The sequence below is a fragment of the Paralichthys olivaceus genome, chromosome 11, assembly GCF_024713975.1.
Source record: "Paralichthys olivaceus isolate ysfri-2021 chromosome 11, ASM2471397v2, whole genome shotgun sequence".
Taxonomy (NCBI): Eukaryota; Metazoa; Chordata; class Actinopteri; order Pleuronectiformes; family Paralichthyidae; genus Paralichthys; species Paralichthys olivaceus.
In genome coordinates, this window is record NC_091103.1 from 15,248,154 (window position 1) to 15,268,385 (window position 20,232).

General features: G+C 40.9%; 1 protein-coding gene across 6 annotated transcripts in view; it reads right to left on the minus strand.

Moving 5' to 3' along the window:
* Nucleotides 1–447: 447 nt before the first annotated feature.
* Nucleotides 448–20,232, minus strand: part of arhgef12a (Rho guanine nucleotide exchange factor (GEF) 12a) — a 38,276-nt gene continuing 18,491 nt past the window's right edge. For 2 of the 6 annotated variants that reach the window (XM_020088379.2, XM_020088375.2), the window contains 38 exons: nucleotides 19,334–19,399; nucleotides 16,179–16,277; nucleotides 15,030–15,079; nucleotides 14,749–14,806; nucleotides 14,480–14,652; nucleotides 14,105–14,182; nucleotides 13,633–13,752; nucleotides 13,062–13,169; nucleotides 12,635–12,769; nucleotides 12,425–12,511; nucleotides 12,141–12,251; nucleotides 11,922–12,020; nucleotides 11,570–11,612; nucleotides 11,142–11,247; nucleotides 10,834–10,971; nucleotides 10,635–10,667; nucleotides 9,659–9,773; nucleotides 9,461–9,566; nucleotides 9,169–9,372; nucleotides 8,946–9,084; nucleotides 8,818–8,850; nucleotides 8,567–8,718; nucleotides 8,171–8,317; nucleotides 7,329–7,414; nucleotides 6,431–6,553; nucleotides 6,063–6,177; nucleotides 4,775–4,875; nucleotides 4,492–4,569; nucleotides 4,272–4,347; nucleotides 4,014–4,181; nucleotides 3,323–3,410; nucleotides 3,168–3,245; nucleotides 2,979–3,073; nucleotides 2,650–2,850; nucleotides 2,316–2,552; nucleotides 1,965–2,194; nucleotides 1,784–1,859; nucleotides 448–1,692 (listed from right to left, as the gene is read on the minus strand). In XM_020088379.2, the coding sequence (XP_019943938.2) occupies nucleotides 1,682–1,692; nucleotides 1,784–1,859; nucleotides 1,965–2,194; nucleotides 2,316–2,552; nucleotides 2,650–2,850; nucleotides 2,979–3,073; nucleotides 3,168–3,245; nucleotides 3,323–3,410; nucleotides 4,014–4,181; nucleotides 4,272–4,347; nucleotides 4,492–4,569; nucleotides 4,775–4,875; nucleotides 6,063–6,177; nucleotides 6,431–6,553; nucleotides 7,329–7,414; nucleotides 8,171–8,317; nucleotides 8,567–8,718; nucleotides 8,818–8,850; nucleotides 8,946–9,084; nucleotides 9,169–9,372; nucleotides 9,461–9,566; nucleotides 9,659–9,773; nucleotides 10,635–10,667; nucleotides 10,834–10,971; nucleotides 11,142–11,247; nucleotides 11,570–11,612; nucleotides 11,922–12,020; nucleotides 12,141–12,251; nucleotides 12,425–12,511; nucleotides 12,635–12,769; nucleotides 13,062–13,169; nucleotides 13,633–13,752; nucleotides 14,105–14,182; nucleotides 14,480–14,652; nucleotides 14,749–14,806; nucleotides 15,030–15,079; nucleotides 16,179–16,277; nucleotides 19,334–19,399 (4,163 nt within the window). In that variant the 3' untranslated portion in view covers nucleotides 448–1,681. Of the gene's footprint in view, nucleotides 1,693–1,783; nucleotides 1,860–1,964; nucleotides 2,195–2,315; nucleotides 2,553–2,649; nucleotides 2,851–2,978; nucleotides 3,074–3,167; nucleotides 3,246–3,322; nucleotides 3,411–4,013; nucleotides 4,182–4,271; nucleotides 4,348–4,491; nucleotides 4,570–4,774; nucleotides 4,876–6,062; nucleotides 6,178–6,430; nucleotides 6,554–7,328; nucleotides 7,415–8,170; nucleotides 8,318–8,566; nucleotides 8,719–8,817; nucleotides 8,851–8,945; nucleotides 9,085–9,168; nucleotides 9,373–9,460; nucleotides 9,567–9,658; nucleotides 9,774–10,634; nucleotides 10,668–10,833; nucleotides 10,972–11,141; nucleotides 11,248–11,569; nucleotides 11,613–11,921; nucleotides 12,021–12,140; nucleotides 12,252–12,424; nucleotides 12,512–12,634; nucleotides 12,770–13,061; nucleotides 13,170–13,632; nucleotides 13,753–14,104; nucleotides 14,183–14,479; nucleotides 14,653–14,748; nucleotides 14,807–15,029; nucleotides 15,080–16,178; nucleotides 16,278–19,333; nucleotides 19,400–20,066; nucleotides 20,155–20,232 lie in introns of all 6 variants that reach the window. The other 4 variants (XM_020088380.2, XM_020088378.2, XM_020088381.2 and 1 more) reach the window with 3 other exon arrangements.

Consider the following 20,232-nt stretch of genomic DNA (forward strand, 5'->3'; position numbering starts at 1 on the left):
TGTAGCCATGAACAACACTGAGTCCTGCAGTGCAAGAGGCAGTCATACATAACGTCCTGTCAAAGTGCTCCTGCACTGTACTGAAGAGATACTGTAGTTCCTTCACTTACACAGTAAACATCCAATTCAAAATAGAATACAGCCTTCTCTTTACTCTGTTTTCAATTTCAGCATGTTTCACTCAAACTGAATCAATATTTGAATTACTGGTCTCCAGTATATTGATCTGCAACGACGTGTTAACATTGGGCTGATTGTGTAATTGTAACTGAATTCTGAAATCAGGCGTGATACAGTCCATACAATGGACAACCCAGACAACCCATCCACTGGCTATTGCAGGGACAGAGGCATAAACAAACATCATCTCTCCATCTCTGAAACTATCATTAAAAACGGACTCAGTTTCATATTAAATCGTTTCTTGAAAATGTCAAACAGGCTAGGTTTTCCTTTTTCAATGTGTCATGGCACCATTTATTTATTAAAGTTATGCATAACCTTCCAACTTGATCATTGTACAGTATATGTTGAACTTCATGACATTGTTAGAATATCAGGCAGTCAGATCAGAACAGCCAACAGTAGCAGAGAGAAGCAGCATTTCTGTCAGAAGCTAATACAGAGAGAGCATGACCGCTCCTTGCAGAAGAGAGGGGAGGGGAGAACGGGGGCAAGATCCCCAAAGGGAAGATGAGAAAGCATGACATATAGAGTGCAGCAGGGGATAAAGAAGCATGAACGCCACCGGGCTGCAAGGAAAAAAAAAAAAGAAGGATGACACCTGTAAGTGTTCAAAAGGAAAAAGAAGGAGAAGAGTCACACGCAGAGGAGTAGAGGAGTAGACAGGAGGAAAAAATAGCCCTCACGGCGAGGAGGAGGAGGAGGAGGCACAGAAATGCAACAGGACCAGATCAGAGCCGCGAGACTCTTCATTCTAGTTAACACCACAAATAGAATTTATCTAAAATTCTAGTCTTTTAACACAGTTCAAGAGTTTCAACACAATGGGATCTATCCATCACCAGTGCAACTCCGGCCTCTATCAGTCTGAATATACTCCTGCCACTTCATCAGGACTACGCTCGGCTGATGCTCGCGTGCACTCATCACTCGCACAAAGCCTGTGTGACTGAAGCAGGGAGGAGCAGCCAAAAAGGTAACACCATGGCCAAAAGCATGCAAGCAATGTGGAAACACTTTTTTTAAAAAATGAAAAGAAAGAAAATAAATACATCTTGGGATAAAAAAAATCTTAATACATTATCTTAAAATTTTCCTTTTCTTGTTTTGTGTTTCATATATATATATTCTAAACACACATCTTTGTACATTTTGGTATAAGTTCTCTTTCTTGCAGGGAGTTCAGGGGGAAACGGGTGTTAGATGGTCGAGGGATGAGGTTCTGGGGCAATCCCACTTCCCTGATTGCCTTGTGCTGATGGAGGGGGGAGGGGGGGTACGGCGTCGCTAAAGACACCACGTTTCTGCTCAAACTCAGTCTCTCATTCTCAGTGGCGACCGTGGGCGACGGCGATGGAAAGAAAAATAGGGGGACTCAGCAGTGAGAGGACAAGCTTATAGGAGGTCCAGAAAGTCCAGGACACGAGAAGTAAGAACAGACGACGAGTCAGGACTTCCTCTTTGGGACCAGAGCCAGAAGCTGTGGAGTGGACTTCCACTATCTCTTATCTGAGGGAAAGAAACATTGAAGCCAAGGATCAGATGATGGACAGATATAGGAAGTGTTAAGATCTAGTGATTCATGCTGACGATGAGATACCTTTGTTTCCATCCATGTCTGCTGCGGACCTTTCAGGCCTTTGGCGTATTAGATTATTGTACTTGGCCTCAACGTCCTGCAGGAAAAAATACAATCCACTGTAAGGACGCGCAGTAAAAATGATCACTATGTGTTTATATCATGGACTCGCTACATGTGATGAGGAGTAATTGTCAGATACCTTCAGATAGTTTAGGTTGGACTGAAGGTTTCTGAGGTGAGACAGGACTTGTCTGCTGAAAGAGGAGAGGCTGCCGGCCTGTGACGTTGAAGAAAACCTCAAGTTGATGCCGGAGTCCGTGGCGCAGCCTTGTGAGGTGCTCAGCTGCTTCCCTGTGGTTGATGCCAAGATGTCATCATCTGTGTTGCTCTCCCCCGGGCCACCGTAACCCTCCAGGACTAAGTATCCTGCTGAGAGAATCAAAAGAAGCCCTTTTATACTAATGTCATCAGGGTTGGGATCAGGAGGAGGACATGGAGCATGGAGAAACAAGTTCATAGCTACGGTGCAGTGTAGACGGCCCAGGCTCACCATAATCGTCAGGAGAGTCGAAGAAGCCTGTGTCCCCAGAACCCAGGTCCTGAGCTGGGTCCTCCGTCTGAGAGCTGTTCTTCTCAGAGCCGTTGTGGACCATCACTCGTGCGCGGCTGTCGATGGGTGTCCGCAGAGAAGTGGTCCTGAGGAGACGAGCCCCTGTGGAGCGTTTGCTTTGCTCTGCAGCCTCCTGGGACATCAGCTGGGTCACCAAAACCTGCTTTAATGCTGCCACTGACGGACAGAGGAGGGGACGAGTTAATGATTTAAAAAAACAAAAATCACATATAAACTATTGGAGGGTTTTGAGTTGTCTGTTTTGAACGCTTACGTGTTTTCAGAGCTTCGTCTGCTCTGGAGGGATAAACGTTAAACGAGTCTCCTTCTCTGCCATCCTCAGCCGCTTGGTAAGGAAGCTCCGGGTCCACAAAACCTTCCTCCTCCTCCTCCTCAGCCTTCACACTCTCGAATGGATTATTACCAGGTAGAGAGCTCGGCAATGCGCTTCTAGGAGCCGGACTGCTCTCTTTGTCTAACGAGGAACGATCACAGTTATCAGATTAGTTATAATTAGATGAGGATTGTCTACACAGTTGAGAAGCGTAGAATAATGAAGTAACAAGGAATGAATAAGTGAAGAAATGTGTGTAAATATGGCACCTGTTGACTGGGTGCTGCCAGTGGATGTGCGGTCTGCGTCTCGACTCAGCCTGGAAACACCTGCGGTAATGATCTCCATGTCTTCTCTCTCCCCACTGGCACACAAGCAATATCTTTTGTCAGTAACAAGCTCAAACCCTGAGAACCATCACATCCAATCAAATTATGAAAGATGATGAAGCAACGTACTCGCTCTGAGGTAACGGTATGATGCTGTGAGGTTTGACTTTCATGGCCTCGGCTCTCTGAATGATTAGTCGCTGCCACCTTTCGTTAAGGAAACAAAACAAATGTTAGATCACGATAATAATTGAATGAATCGATTAAAAGATGTTGTGTCTCACGTTATCTGATCTGCGACTGTGGGCGCCATCAGCTCATAGATCTGGGCTCCATTGTCTGACATGGACAGGACAAAAAAGGACTTGTTGTCTGGATGGGGAGAGAGTGGAGAGACGGTTTGAGGTGAGATTTATCAGCTTTACTCTACTATTTATGCACAAACTGTTTTCAGACCTGCACTGAACTCTGGAATATTTGTAAGTGAGAATGCAAATGTACAAATCAGTTGCTCCAGACATTCTCCAGAACATTTTCTGCCAGCCTGCTAGTAAAAAGTCCGGATAATGAGCCCATGTGAAAATACGGCACCAAAGTGGCGAGTGGGTGTGTTGATGACGTTTCTACATGGTAGATGCAAAATGAGATGATGTCAACTTGGGAGGACTAGATTTGAGAGCTTTTTGTGATGAGCTAGACAAGCTTTCTGCAGTTGAATTAATTTGACATGTCCTGCCGTCTGCATGCTCTACTCAGGTGCCACGCATTCGCCTGAATGTTCTGGACATTTTCCTGTTGTGAACGCGTCTGTCTCACACAATCTCCTGCTGTATTCTTTATTTGTGTAAGGCAAACTCTGGAAACTGTTCAGACTCAAATTTTCCAGAGATTTTTCTGAAAACAACTGCAGAAACATTTAAGAAAGCAAAGGGAGGATACTTTTGTGTCTTGTGAGAGATTGTTGTGTTAACGGACCTGTGGCCACAGAGCGCACCAGCACAGTGTTGAGTTTGATGATGGGGCTGAAGATATGTTTGGTATCTGCGGTGCCTGCCAGGTTTTTGCTGTGACACTTCAGGATCAGACGCTCATCTTGTTTCTGTAGCAGAACCAGGATGTCCTCCAGGAGGAGCGTGTACAGCTCTATAAAAGAGTCAGACAACACGGTTATTTCCCATATTCACATACTGTATTCAACAATAATCAAAGTCTAATAAAGCACTGATTACAAACCAATAGTCTTGTCCTTGTTCACTTTCCACGACAGAGGTCCCTCGTGCACCAGTGTTCTCTTGGTAAGATCCAGGTTCTGAAGAAAATAAGTGAAACATCATCTCACTGATTCATACTGGTCTATTTTTTTTATCTGGCAGAGATTTAAAACTGCATGTGTGGGTTTAAAACGAGTGAGTACACCTTTACTGTAGATAAAAGGGTCATGTAGACATCTCACCTTTAGCTCCAGGATCACAGGGTTATCTGTCTGCTTTAGAGAGGACAGGTCCAGTCTTCTCTGATAGTCCTCCAGCCTCTGGAGGAGGGATGGAGAGAAAGAGACAGGAGAAAAAGGGATAAGTGAGTGCTTTTTTAAAAGGAAGCCACTGCCTGGGGAGTGAGGCGGCGGTGATAAAATAAACTTTGAGCCGAGCAGGAAAGAAGATGAGGACTTAGGATGAGACTGAAGGGGACGTAGAGAAAAGTCCTGAAATGGAAAGACATTTTCTTAAAGCACATACCTGCTTGTCCTCAGATTCCTTCACAGCCTGGTTGACGTGATTTAGGATCTTCCTACAGCAGTCTGCCGCCTGCTTTATTTTGTCCTTCTCCACTGTGTTGTCTGAAAGATATTTTATCAAATGAGAAGGCCTACTAACTTACCCAGCAGGGGTGTCTGGTAATTTCATATTTTCTCCTTCCATTAACAAACAATTATTCTCAAAAATGACGATAAAGCAGGGGGGCATTATGATCCTATAATAGCCAGTTATAATTTATCATTTGTGCGTTCTCTCTGTGTGAGACTCGAACCCCCGGACTAAAATGATGGACCAAATAATGGGCAATACATTCCTGAAATGTGCACTAATGCTCCAGGGCCATTAAAATGATAATCTGTTCATAAGTCTGCGTAATTCTCTAACGGTTGTCATGTAACCACTCAAGACCTTTTATTAAGACTTCATTTGGTTCATTTCTATCCACTTTTCTCAGGAGTTGATTTCCATTTTTGTTTCATATTACAATCAGTTTATAAAATCCAAACGAGCTATTGTTCCTGTATTAAGCATTTCCATGGTTACTTACAACCTGAGTTCATTAACTCCAAGGATCTCATTGATTCAACGATATATTCAACAATATATCTTCAACATGTACAGCTAGAGTTACACTCAGAAGAGCCCATTCCTCTGCCATGTTCCCCTTACCAAACCACATTTAAAGTCACACGATCCAGATTTCTCTTTGGATCTATTCAGTTCCACACACTGCCTCCTAAATGTGTCTGATTTTCTTTTCATCAACATTCATGCATTATTCATTCAGAAATCTTTCTAAAAAACACCCAATGTTAAAGAAAATAATACAGATTTAAAGATCAATTCCTTTATCCAGATCTGACCCAAAACAGACAGGGATGAAAACACGACTTCCTCGGTGGGGGTAATAAGGATCCCTAAAAACATGTTAGCGCTCCCTAGTGGACAAAATATATGATGGAGGCACAATTTCTACATTAACTTGAATCTAGTTTGAGACTTTCAACTGACATAAATATCTGCAGTAAGCTAATATCAGCCAAAACACAGATCGTGGTTTATCGATTTAATTCTGGTGGCTATTATTGTGCGTTAATCACAATTCTCATGTCTACGATGTTCAACCATTATTCAGCATGACTAATATTTATCAGCTAGAATTTTTACTTTATCCAATCATCCCGTTTTGAAATCATTTACGACAACACATGCAGTGAATATACAGACTGATATATGCATGGTGGTCCGCAGGGCAACAGCACAGCACCTGTGTATTTGGAGATGTTTTCTAGTAGCAGAGGGTATTTGGTGAGTCGCTGCATCTCTACAGGAATGATGTCTTTAAGCTGCAGTCTGCGACACAGTCTGTTGCTCTCTGCCTCCTGCAAAAGCAATGACGATTACAAGTTACACTTACACGGTCAGCTACCTGTGTAATCTAAAAGGTATAGAGAGTGAATGAGCAACATTCACAGTTGAATTCTTTGAAAAGGACAGTTTTAAACTTTTTAAATCTTCTGTGCGACACAATTTGAGTATTTCATTCAGTCTAGAGCTGCCGAGAACCATTTTTCTTTAAACAATTATTTATTTATAATAATAATTTTGTGTAATATACAAGGATAACGTCAGTACCTGGATGAACGAGGTGAACCTTGAGTCTTTCTTCTGCTTGGTCTTAATGATCTCCAGAGCGAAAGGCTGGTTACTGCAGAATGTCCCCACCGCCTGCTTGATCTTCTCCTCTCCGCCACTGAACTGTAAACACCAGACCCAAGACGGGACAGAGTCGAGACGGACAGAGAAGAGAAATCAGACACTTGATTGCCCTGTGTCAGGGGGTGTGTAGTTGCCATGGAAATGCCTAGTACTTAACCATTATAATGAGCGGCACCTCCCAGGAGGGGGCCAGGCTTAAGTCCTCGTAGCAGGGGCAGCTTAAGTTTAAACGTAGACGAGAAGTTGAGACCCCCAGGGAACCGTTTACCCTACTTATCCCCAATAGAGACATTTCAGACATGGATGCCAACTGATATGTGGCTACCTCATATCTTATGTATCTCACCCGATACTGAGATGTCAGACACATTTAGGGCATCGTCTGACGTAACATTTACTGAGAAATGGGCTTCCATTTAATTTACTTGTTTCTGCTGTGATAATTCTTCTTGTTACTGACGAGGGCAGAGCAATTCTACTGTGCCATATTTAAGCTTTTGTCTATCAGGGTCTCGAGGTAGGATATAAGAGGTTGATTATGACAACATTGCCAATAACCCATTCTCTATCACATAAAAACTTGAAATGATTGTTTTCTTGTACATATGACATGTTAACAGATGTGAGGCTGAGGGAAGCAATCAATTGCCAATGTCATTTTCTTTACTTGCTATGAAGCAATTTTGGGCAACAGATCAATTTCTTTGTGCGCAATACATTTTTTTCCTGCCACATCAGTCATCTTGAAATTCATTCAATATAGGAAGATGTTTGAAAGGGGGAAATACAATTTCAGCCTGAGAACTGTACTCACCCAGGAGAGCAAGTCGTCTCCTATCTGATCAATTACTGAGGACTCATTTCTCTTCCGCACGGCTGCCATTTGCTCCAGTATTGAAACTGAAATTCCAAGAAGAGACACCAAAGAACAGTCAGTGTGTGTGACAACATGTAAGGATGCTGTGTGTGTGCTTAATTTACATTCTGTCTTTTATTATTGTTGTCACTTTAAACATTAATCTAACCCTCGCTACCAGAAGCTGTTTTCAGACATGAACGTGACTTTGTCTTTCACATATAAAAAACGCAGCAGGAGCTTGTTCCGTTCAGACACGATAAGAAATGACAATAGGAAAATGTTCGGAACATTCAGGTGAGGGTTGGTGTCAGGGTGGATCATGCAGGAGGCAGAACATTCCACTGTGGAAATCACATATTTTTTGTTAAAGATCATCAACACCGGCATCTGCCCTTATAACCAAGAGTTCTCAAATCTTGTTGTCTTTCCAAGTTGACATCTACAACTGCATGTTGGACACACTATACATTTTGTTTTCTTTTTCAGTTTTGCATCGATCACATTTTAGAAATGTCCTCAACATTTTCCTGCTGTATTCTCAGATGGGCTTAATCCGACATCTTACAAGGGTGCTGGCAGGAAAGGTTCTGAAAAACGTCTGGAGCAAAAGACTTGGACATTTGCATTCTTATATACAGTCCCTCTTGAAAATTGCAGTATCATGTCCAGAGTTCAGTGCAGTTGAAAACAGTATTGCTTTTGAGTGTTTTACTGCTTCATACATTTTCAAACATGGGTAATACTTTTTGTTCAGGTTTTGTGTGTGTGTGTGTGTGTGTGTGTGTGTGTGTGTCTACCATGCAGCTGCAGAATCTCCTCCAGGTTGGTGAAGATGTTCTTGATGTCAGCAGGAGGCAGGATGCTCTCTTTTGAAAGCTTCTGGTAGAAAACGTGGTCCAAAACTCTCAGCATCCGCACATGTGCACGCTCCGTGTAAAACAGCTCTGCAGACAAAACGCAAGATGTAAATTCAAGATGGCAGATCATCTGCACAGCTCAATGTGATTTACGTTTTGACAGAGACTTGGGTCTGATCCCAGCAAATGCACTGATGCATATCTCTCTCTTCTCCCCTCTACTCAATGCGTGACATATCACAACAGTTTTTTAAATCAAGCGGAGTATCAACTTCATATAATCTTTGAGAAATAGTAATGCAGCCTTAAATAAATTGTACAATGTTATGCTCTCACCATTGATAACTTCCTGCCTCTTGATTTCATGAGGCCGGAGCCCCGCTAGCACTTCTCGCCCAACCAGCTGCTGCCAGTTTGGGGGGTCGTGCTCAGAGTCTGTTCCCTGGTCGTCTTCACTCGGGACATCGGCTGCACCCAGTCCCTCAAGCCTACAGCAAGAGAAAGGTTAGCATTTCAACTGGCTAACAAAAATGTATCCAGTAAATACCACCCATCTCCTTTTAGATGGATTTAAGTGGCATCCTTACCGTCTTATGGCCTTTGGTGTTCCCTCGTGAGCTCTACAGAAAATGTAAACAGAAGACTCACTGTTAGAAATAAATATTCTCTCTTTAAGGAAGCAAATGTGTTGCTGCTCATGTGACTGTAAATGCACCTGTCACTTTCTCTGTCGTCCTCTTGCAGTTGGTCCAGGCTGTAAAGGTCAAAGTGTGAAGAAGGGTAGGGCAGCCCGTCCAGAGGGTCAGTCTGAAGGCCGTCACTCAGCCTGTGGGGGCCTGAGGTCGGAGTTCCACCTGAGAGATGAGGAACAAGTTAGAAACCATCACTTTCTGTGTCTCTCTTCCACTCATGTTCATTTGAGTTGATCAATAGCTCACCCATGTCAGCGTCTCGGCTCGTGTCTGAGCTGTAGGTGGTGCTGTTTGGGGATGAGGTGTTGACAGACATGGAGTGTGTGAGCTCAGAGCCCTCACTTGATTGGCTGCCTCTTAAACGACCAGTTTCTGTGTGCTCGTTTGCCCCCAGTGAAGGCTGAGACAATTGTTTCTGAGGTCGTGGGCGACCATCCAAGGCTTTACCCACTACAAATATAAAGAGATGTGTAAACATATTTTCAAATGCTTCAGAAGTAGAGTCATAATTTGGGTGTATCAAAAAGTCTCAACCCACCAGATGATGCTTCAATGCGGCTGGGCCGTCGCTGAGGACCGAGGATACTGGGAAATCTGGGTTTCTTCACCTTTTCTTCTCCTTCCTTTTCTGTCTTTATGCTTTTCTGTATTTTATTAAAAATACAAGAGAACACAATGTGTCAGGCAGGTGACAAAGGTGGAGAGACCCATAGTGCAGCAATCAATATTGAAATACCTTGATCTTGGGAAGAAAGTTGATCCGGACCCGTTTGGACTCCAGACTGCGAGGTTCCTTGACCCTCACACCAAGGTGCTTCATGTATGTATAGATGACATACTGCATTGTAGTGCTAAATGACAACAAAGTTTCTCAATTATGACCAACAAAACAACGCTATCATTCGAAGTGAACAAGTGTCCATATTGTGGATTGTACCATATGTCATTCTCATACAATCTCTACACAAACCATCTGGACTGTGCTGCGACCATATGGTATTTCAAACTCCACTGTCTGAATCAGTCACACGTTTGAATTATTCAGTATAAACATACTGCATAAATTACATGTTTTCTTTGCAACGCTGCCCGAATACTTCATTTGTAAACTGTGGGGATGTAGACAAGGGACTTGGATGACACCAATATGTTGTTTTGTGCTCTTTGTCATAACAGCAAAGACTGAAAACACTGACTGACTGAATTTAGCACATATAATAATTTAAAAGAGACAATCAGTGTAAAATAATACGTTGTGACATGTTTATTATTTTAGATGATCATGAGACAGAATATTATTTATCTAAAAACATATATTGCTACAGTGCCAATTGTCACTGTTTCTGATTGGTCAGCTGGCCCGCTCTTGTGATTGGTCAACTGCTTAGTGTGTGTGAGAATAGTGATCATATATTAACACTGCTGTAGCCATGGTAACAGTGGCAATAGTTCTGCTTCTGCCATATCAATTTGAGCCAAACAAGTCCCTCGGTGGGCATGTCACATGGTGCAGTATATGTTGTGTTCAGAAGCAGTGTTTTTTGTGGGAAACAAAGACTCACTTTGGCCTGTGTAACTCAGAAGAGCTTTTTGGAGCAATGGTAAAATGAAGACACAAAGTGTAATATGGGCCCTAAAATTATACTGGATGCACTTTGAGAGATACTCTTCATGTCAGTCAACCAAATGCGCCATATGACAAGTTTACTCACCATTTCTCTTCCTCTGTGGTCTGAGTAGTTAAGCTAGAGACGATACAAAAAATAAAAAGTATTTCAGTGGCTGGTAACAGATAGAAATGTGATTGGGTTAGAGAGTATCTGTGCAACCATTACATTTCATTTCAACCAAGCAGCATTTGTCTTGATGTGCGGTATTTGTGTTACGTGACTGTGTGCATGTGCTACTTACAGGATATCCTCTATCTTGGTGATGATGTTTTCAGCATATGAGCGCTCTCGCTCCAGAGTGACCCGGTCTCTGACTCGCTCTTGGTCCAGTCTGGCCAATTCAGCTTCAGCCACGGTTAGACCCATACTGCGCTTCTGCCTACATGTTCCAAAATAATAATGTCGACAATTTCTCAGCAAAAATTGGCAAAACAAAGCGAGAATACTACTTTTTTTGTTTGATGTGGGGCCTAACAAAATTCTCAAATTCAATAATTAATTGGAACATACACAGTGCAGAAAGTACAAATTTAGGGTTGACATGTTTACCTGAAATCCTCAAGGTTCTTCTGGATGTCAGGAAGCAGAGAGTCCTGCAGAGTTTGAACGTGTTGCCTGTTTATTTCCTCTGGGATCAGTTCTGTCCGTCGCCGGTCTGCACACACACACACACACACACACACACACACACACACACACACACACACACACACACTCAGATACACTGTACACCAAGTACCAACCGATTGTGGCATGTGCATCCTAAATAGGTGATATAAGACTAAGCAATACGTTCCAAACCACCAGATCACTTGATTAGTCAGGAATGTGCATGGCTGAGTGAGTGATCACTTACAGGGACTGTATAATGACGACAAATGGTTTAATTGAGCAACAGAAGCACAAAAGGTGAGCGTAACAAATTAAAAAAAAGACTGAGCAGAGGCAAGCACACACATACACCATGAAATACTTACCAAGATCAGAAGAGATCGATTCAGGGACAGCAACTTTCAAATTCTGTAACAAAAATGAAACTGCTTTATACTAAAAGTTTCAAATTATATAAAATGTCAATGTTAAGGCCAAATATAAAAAACAAAGCATATTTTTTCTTTTTCTTTTCAAACAGATATTCTTATTTTGGATTTCTTACACTGGGATTGGATATGACTGCTGATGTTTTGGTCTGTTTGTTTATTTCTTCCTTGTATGAATTTTGTTTAATTGGTGTTTCAGTTTTTTGTTCAGGATATAAAGACAATAACACCAGATGTAGAGGCCTGTAGTTTTTTCCATATTTCACTCCAACAAACAAAAACTACTTACAGCTCCACGGTCTATGAAGAAGGTGTGGAGGTCCATGAACACCCGTCTGGTCTCTTTGGAGTTGGTCTGCTTGTAGAGGTCAGCATAGAGGTAGCACAGCTGAGGACACAGGATTACAACATAAAACACTACAAAAAAACAGTGACCTGTAGTCTGCCAGGCTGCATAAAATAAATATGTGCAAGAGTTTAAACAAGGTGTGAAGGGAGCAGGTCTTACCACAGGAGCAGGGTCGAACTGAGAGATGACATGGTGAAGGAAGGCAGTGAGGTGGGCGGGGCGAGACTTGAGCTGCTCGATGCTGTTAAAGCTGTTACACTGGCCGTTTGTCTGAAACAAAGTCAGTACAACAGTTTGCAATCTGACAATAAAAATCTTACTTTAATTGCAGCAACAACAATACTAAACGGAGTCAGGTCTTTTGAAGTATATTCAGCATCTGTCAGCTGTATTTAGAGATAATTTAAAATACATGAGGTTAACCTTGCCCTGCAGTAAAATACCTGTTCCTGGTCTGAATCAAAATAGTCGTCCTCAGCTCCAATGATTTGTGAGACGAGGCGAGAAGACGAGGTGGGGGACAGAGAGTCCTGGGGACAAGACATTCATATGTTGTGAATCATTCTTTCCTATAAAGTTTGGACAATTATAAAATCTGCTAATTAAGTACATATTTTAAGGAGAATTGAACAAAGCCAAAAAAGTACAGTTACCAGGTCAGTGGTGTCCTCTGTGTCTGGGGAGTGGCAGGAGTTGAAGCTGTTCCTGGGTGTGCTCTTTGGGCTGGGGCAGGATGTCTCTCTTGTACACAAAATGTCTGGAGATCCAGGCCCAAATCTGTGAGATAACTGGAGGTGGGATGGAACAAAGCCCCACATTATCATTCAGTCTAAATTTAGCTAAAGAAATAACTGACAAAACTGAACAACTCAAATAATTTATTACTGTAGATGGTCAGCAGTAATTTTGATGCAGAATACAGTAATAGTGGCAAACGATTGTGTTGTAAAGACTTAAAGAACGCATATCTAAGCAGGGCTAATTTAATAAATAATCCAATAATTTACCGAGGCTCTGAGTTAAGGTTTAATGTGAAGCTCAGACAGAAAATTGAATAGCGTTGTTAAGGTGAAAACTTACAGACGTGATTCTCCAGGACATGTCTGTGCTGTTGTCTCCCTTTGAGGTGAGAGTGTGCTCTGACTCAAACATGCAACCTTCATCTGCATCACCACCTGGAACAGCCTCCTACGGGATTTTTGTAAACAAGACATTTATGATTAATTGTGTGAATCTTATTACAAAAAAAAACAAGATATACAAAGTGTGAAAGGAAATGAAAAGAATGAAAAAGCAAGAAGCAAACTGATGCACGCATGAATTTATCAGTATTTTAAGAGTGTAAATTCATAAAATATAACTAAATTTTAAAATTCAAAGAGCACTTTTGTGTTGATGCACAAAACAAAAGGCTCAGTGAGCAATGTATATAAAATAAGCTGTCACACAGACACAAAAGAGTGGCTTCCCACAGAGAAAGCCTAATCCTTTGATAAGATTAGGATTTAGGTTTGTCTGAAACGGGCCCTAAATGCTTGACACAAAATCATACAAAGACTACTTGCAAGTTGCTGGTAGAACAGTGTCCCTAGATGCCCCCACTTGGTTCAATGTACAAGTTATTTAATTGTAAGGGAGTTATTTGCTTTACCTGTGTTGCCCCAGTGGCCTTGAAGAGCTGACCCTGCAGCTGAGGAATGTGTTTTTTAGCTTCCTGGATGTCTTTCAGTAGTTTGGGGGAGGGGTTCTTGCTGTACTCCTCCTTCATGGCCTAGACAGCAAGAGAAGGGAAATCAAAACAAGGATTCATACATATGTTTACTTTGGCATGGAGGATAGGGATGTTAAAGAACCTTATTTGAAAATGACTGCTTCACTGGTTTCCCAACTGTACACATCCTACGATCCTTCTACTCGAACATAATCTCCTATTTACAGACATGATATGAGATGATTCTTTCACTTTCAAATACAGATAATAACTGAAGACACCTTAACAAGGTTAGATATACACGCCTGTGGAATAAAGGGTGCAAAATGACCCTGCAATTTCTGACAACTACAGAGGAAAACAGTATTACAACAAAGAGCAGACAATGAGTGACAGTGATTGCTATGCTAACCTGCAGCTCCTGCTGCTCTTTCGAGAGCATCCTTTGCAAGATATCAACCCTTTGGTTGCAGACACTGCTATTCTCATCCTGCAGGAGAAAAAAGAAAAAAATGAGGCAAATGGAGGAACTGTGAATTAGACTATATGACAATCATTCAGGCAGATTTTAGATCTACATAATCCAGAGTACAGAAAATTCTGAAAATGTGGAAGAAAAGATGAGATACAGAGAAGCCACTCCAAAAATTGGACCATATTTAGAAGGATGAGGAAAACAGAGATAAGACATAGACAATCTACAAGATGATGAGAAGAATGACGAAGAAGGAAGGGGTATGTGGAAGTGAGATATAGAAAGAGTGCAACAACATATGTCATTTAGTACCCATGGTGGTTGTGTAGAAGAGAGGCGGTCCTGAGGACTGTAAGGGCGTTCTGATGCTGGGGAGTTTGGAGAGGAAATGCTAACGCCCAACATTTCAGACTCTGCTTCAGACAAAGGGATCTGGGCGAGCCCTGGAGGGCGCCCCAACACTGTGAGGGCCACATAGGAGCCCGCTGAAGAAGGAAAAGTAAGACATGTGTTTTAATTTAAGATTTATGTATTAAAATGGAGAATTTGCTTAAATAGAAAGACAGCCAAGAAGAACTTACATTTGATTAGCTTCACCACTTCAATGTGGTTAGAATGTGTTACAAGTGTCCCATTGACCTGGAAGACAGTAATGATACAATGATGAGAATTAAGACTGATACAGGAACGACCTTCCATTCTAGGCCCAGATTTCCACATTGATGTCTCACTCCAGCTTCACACACAACAGAAAGAGTAGATATTGTAATTGACCAGAAGGTGGCAGCACACAGCCTCTGCATTGGCCTTGGACTAGAAAACAGTGAAGCCAACCGTTTTAAGCGGTAGATGAACACAATACCTTGATGATCCTGTCCCCTGTCTGAACACCTGCCCGCATTGCAGCCCCATCTGGCAGACACAGAGGAAAAAGAGCATTAAAACAACAGAGGAGGGCAGGAAGAAACTAAATAAATAGAAGAGGGAAATGTATCGAAGGGAAAACCGAGCGAAAATAAAGCTTTGTGGTGCAATTGTGGACATTTCCCCACGAGTACACCATGTATCCCTGACAGACCAGATGTTGCAGAGTGGCTACTGAAGTGCTATTTTGAAAGACCATAACAGTGGTTATATTACAAGAAGGACCTGTTTCACAGCTCCAACCCAAACAAAGGGATTTAGGCATGAGACAGGTTATTATAAGATTCAGGTCTGACTCTAGAGTCAGCAGCAAGGAGCTAAAGAAGAAACTAAAAACAGTTTTAAGAAAACACTACTTGTGATCATTTGGGGTTTTCAGTTTTGCATTAATGTGGACATTTTTAACTAGTGTTACTGAAATAAGGCCCTAATCTTGTCTTATCAGTCTAAAAGTACAGAACTATAGTTACTGGTAACTTGTGACCAACTGATATTTCTACTTATGATTAGGTGTTTGTTTTCACACTAACCAGGAACTTCGTTTCGATCCATTTACAATGAAATGAAATAAAACAACTTTTATAAATTATTAAAATGAAACTAAGTAGATTGCTCTTAGTGCTGAGTCATTAACATAGACACAAATGGAGAGCCGTAGAGGAGTAAGTAAACCCTGCCAAGCACTGATGACAGTGCAACTAAAGTTTTCCATCAGTTCCTTCCTTTTTTGTCTCTTTCCACTACTGTACACACACTGTCATGTTTTCTGTGGCCTGATAACAGCCCACATTTAGAGGCAGCAAGTATCCTGTCAAAGTCCCCTCTTTAAAAGACAAAACGATAACTGCAGCTATTAGGAAACTGCTAAGGAGGAAATAAACAGTACATGACTTCAGTACTCTAAGTAGGAGGTGGTGGTAGTCATTGAGTCACAGTTATCCCTCACATCTGTGAAAACAGACTGCTATGGCAGTTTGATGTCAGTGCATGAAACGGGAGCCCACATCTCTATTACAATGGCTTTACACCAAAGTAGAAAGAAAATCAGTCATTGTAGCTTCCTTTTAAGTTTGAGGCTTCTCCTTACCTTCTTTGACAAGCTGCACAAACACCGGGTTGTCACCGCTGACAGTGAGCCCAAAGCCATTTTCATCTTTCTGGATGATTACACATCGCTGGACCAGACCTGCGAGTGAGACATACAGACAGGACAGAAAAAAAACAGTGTCTTCATAAGGACAAGGAGGTCACTAAAGTTTCCTCTTCCATACTGACCAAGAAGATTTGTTTTCCTCCATAACTTCCACTGAAACTGCTTTTACATTTTTGTTTGCATCCAGTATGGACAATGACCAATAAAGCTTTTTTTATATGTACATTTGCCCATGTGGGTATTATCTTGAAAAAAATGTGAATCTATATATAAGAAGATAACTCATCACCAGTAGTCTAGACGCTGTTGTCAATAAAACAAGAGGCATGTGAAAAACTTCTGGTTGAGATTGGACAGAAACATTTTAAGAGCTTAAAGTTTGCAGTAGATTTTGACATAATATACAGAAAACACAACTCATTTCATACATATCTTGATTTCTATTCAATTCAGTATTGTACCAAATAAGAACATATATATTATCCCAGGAATTTGAGAGTAAGGTCAAGTGCTTATAATAATAATAATAATAATAATAATACATTTATAAAGAAATGCTAATACTTAAAATGGTCCCAGACAGGTCAGGAGGAGGAACGTTACTTTTCAGGTTCTCTACAGTGTTTCATTAGTGTTGCAAACTGAGATTAGAGCTTATCTTACATCTGGCCGACTGACAGGGTAGTCGACAAAAAAGGAAACACAATGCAAAGAATGCAAAATGCTTAGACAGAAGAAAAAAAGAGTCGGTTTTCCAAAATAAACAAAACATTTCTATCATAAGAGACCCAGACTGAATGAGGTGACCCTTGAACTGGTTTCAGTGATGTGTCTGTGATTTCCTAATCAGTGCAGCATCAACCAGAGAGAGGTGAGTCGATCAATAAGGACAGTGGTGTGGGGGTTGGAGAGTGGAAGGAATGGGGGCTTAAACACAGAGAGTGGTTAAGTGGGGCCAAAAGCCTGAGGCTGGGGGGAAGGGAGTAAAGAGGGGGTGATGTAGAGCTATAGGAGCAGGGGGAAGGGAAAAAGGGAGAGGGCAAGGGTGTCAAAAAAACAGATGAAGCCATGTGGGTTAAAGGGCTGGTGTGAATTTGCCTCTAGATGTTGATCTTCTGCCTTTTTCAACACATAACAGTATTTCACAGGCTCTGGTTGGTATTATTTAACGTGAGGAAAAGGCAGGACTGATATGATCGCTGATCAGGTTTATCCGTCCAAGCTAATGTATTATTCAGGGAGTCAACTGATCCATAGTCAGCACCCTTTGCTGAAACACAAGGAAATGTACTCAAGAGAATAAACTGACCTTTAATACTGACAGAGTACCTTAAGCACCACAGTCAGAAAAAGTAATTAGAATACCACATGCAAAGGCCAGTCTACTTTTCATAAAAACTAAAAGTCTGAGTATTTAGAGCTTCAAATAGGAACATGGCGTTTCATCTGTATAGCGATAACTGGTTCAAACAGGAAGACCACAAATATGCTTTGTCAAATGTGACAGTGGAACCTTATCTTAATACACTGTGTCCAACACAGAGACAAGACTGTCATCAGCAGAAACTGGCATTTCTGGCGGCTGTCTTAAGAATTTGTTTTGTCAGTTCACTGCTTGTGAGGCCAGGCACCCGCTACAAGTCACTTGGTAGGAAATCTCACATTATCTGACTATTTCTGTCTCAAGACCTTCTTGTGTCATTGTGGCCAATAGCCAATGAAAAGGTGTCCCACATTGTGTAAGAAGCACATGAGCGCTGTTGAACCTCGTTATAATGACACTCTCACACCACAGGAGAAAAGAGGCTCCATAATGACCCTGCTTACATGATGATTCTGAAAACAAGTCACTTTAGCTGTTCTTTGAGTGAAAGTAAGTCCCTGTAAGCATGTATGTGTTATTCTCTGTGTGAGCTTAATTTATAATCACATTCAGACGATGAAGTTACTGAAACTGCATAAATATTTGGATCTAAATCAAGTGTGGGTTTATGGATGAAAGTAAGTAGTGCAACTGCATCCTGGTAATCCAAAATCAATCTTTTAAGTAGTGCTTAGCTCAGCTGCTAAGGTCATGATGAATACAATTGAATAGTGATAATTTTTCAATTAAAGACATTCATAGATTAAGTTGGAAGTTATGTGTTTTAGCTGCAAACAATATGACTTGAGTTTACTGAACATAGATAAATATTGACCAGCAGAAAAGATGAGGGTTTAATTGTTTTTGACACGTAATTTTAAAACCAAATATCTCACAACCCAGCAAAGTAAACACTGAGTAAGTAAGTAAAGAAATCTGGTGATTTAAAAACTCAAAATTCCCTGACACGTAATTTTGCACTGGCTGAATAACTGTTATCCTATTTGGAGAATGATAATTCCAAACCTCAGCGGGCTATTTGCACTGTTAGATAATCTCAAGGCTCAACAATAATCAAATACATTATTATTTGAGCCAGATAATTTCAAAGTAGATCTGAGGTAACTTGTAAATCTACATTTTCAAGCAAAAGATACCAAATATTCAATATAACATTTTCTCAGTTGTGAGGTTTTACTGCTTGTTTTGATAATAATACAATAAACAATAAACTTGATATTTCGCAATTTTGAAAATTTGGTCAAACAAAACAAAGTTTGATGTGTTCAAAGTAAGTTGTGTTTGAAAAGATCAAATAATTAGCAAATTAATCAATAATGAAAGTGTTAGTTGTGTTAAAGGACATCCAGTCTGGTTTTAGCTGTCAGAGTAATCATGTGGAAAACATCTCTCAATTCAGAGTATGGTAATTTATTGTAATTAAAACTGTACTGATTTTTCTTCAGTATCAATTTTAATGTTCTTTTTTAAAGCAGGTAAATCATAACTTGATGTGTCACAGTTGCACAGAAATTAGACAGTCATGCAAATCAGACCTCTGACTGTGCAGCCTTATATTCCGATGATGAAAATAAATGAGATAAATAGAAATAGTCACTGGTATCACTCTGTTTGAAATAAACACTGAGGGGCAATTTCACACCAGGGTCTGAAGCATGTATAGATGCTAGTTGTCACACCAGCCATTCCAGCAGGAGCATCTTACCACAGGACTCAGGCTTCCCCTCTGCTAGCACACTGCTGCTGCCACTCTTCTGCACCACCAGAGCTTCTGCTCACAGCCCCAACCACGCAGACCACAGCACAGACAGTACAGCAGCAGACAAACACACACACATACACACAAGCACGAACAAAAACAAGAACAAACACAAGGAAAGGAAACACAAAACAGGAAAGAGAAAATCATGAAGAAGAAACAATCATGGGAGAAGAAAAATTAAATGAACAAATAGGTTGTTTAATAAAAACACAATGGTTGGGACAGGCAGGAGTGCAGTTGCTAAAAATTAACTTGCTTAGTTTCCTTTCTAAAGAACCTCCACTCCTGTAGAGGTCACTCTACTTATTCATTGTGACTTAACGATAAAAGACTGACTTTTTTCCTAAACATGTATCCTGCATCAAGATCTTTTTTATAAAGTGTTTAAATGTAGTTTAGACTAAATAATACGAACGCACTGGAAAACAAATTACAATTGTGTTCTAATATTACCAAACTGGACACTGAACATGGGCTTTCATGTTATGATATAATTAATTTGTAACATGCTGAATATGTAGCTGGTGCCACTGCATTTATATCAACTTGTGGTATACAAGATCATGCTAAAATTAAAAACAATGGTACACCTCATACTGGAGGTAGAACCATTTTTCATCCAACTATGGAAAAAAGGTAATCAAAGTGTTTTTGAAAAATGTTTAGTATACATTACCAAATAGCTGCCCATAATCCACTCTTTTGGAAATGGGAATCTCGGTTCTAACATCCATTTCCAGAGTATCTGACTACTCCTGCCGACCCTTAATAAACCCAACCACCAAATTATGTCAGAAAAGGCAAACAGAAGAAAATCTGGGAAAAGATTCATGCAACTTGCA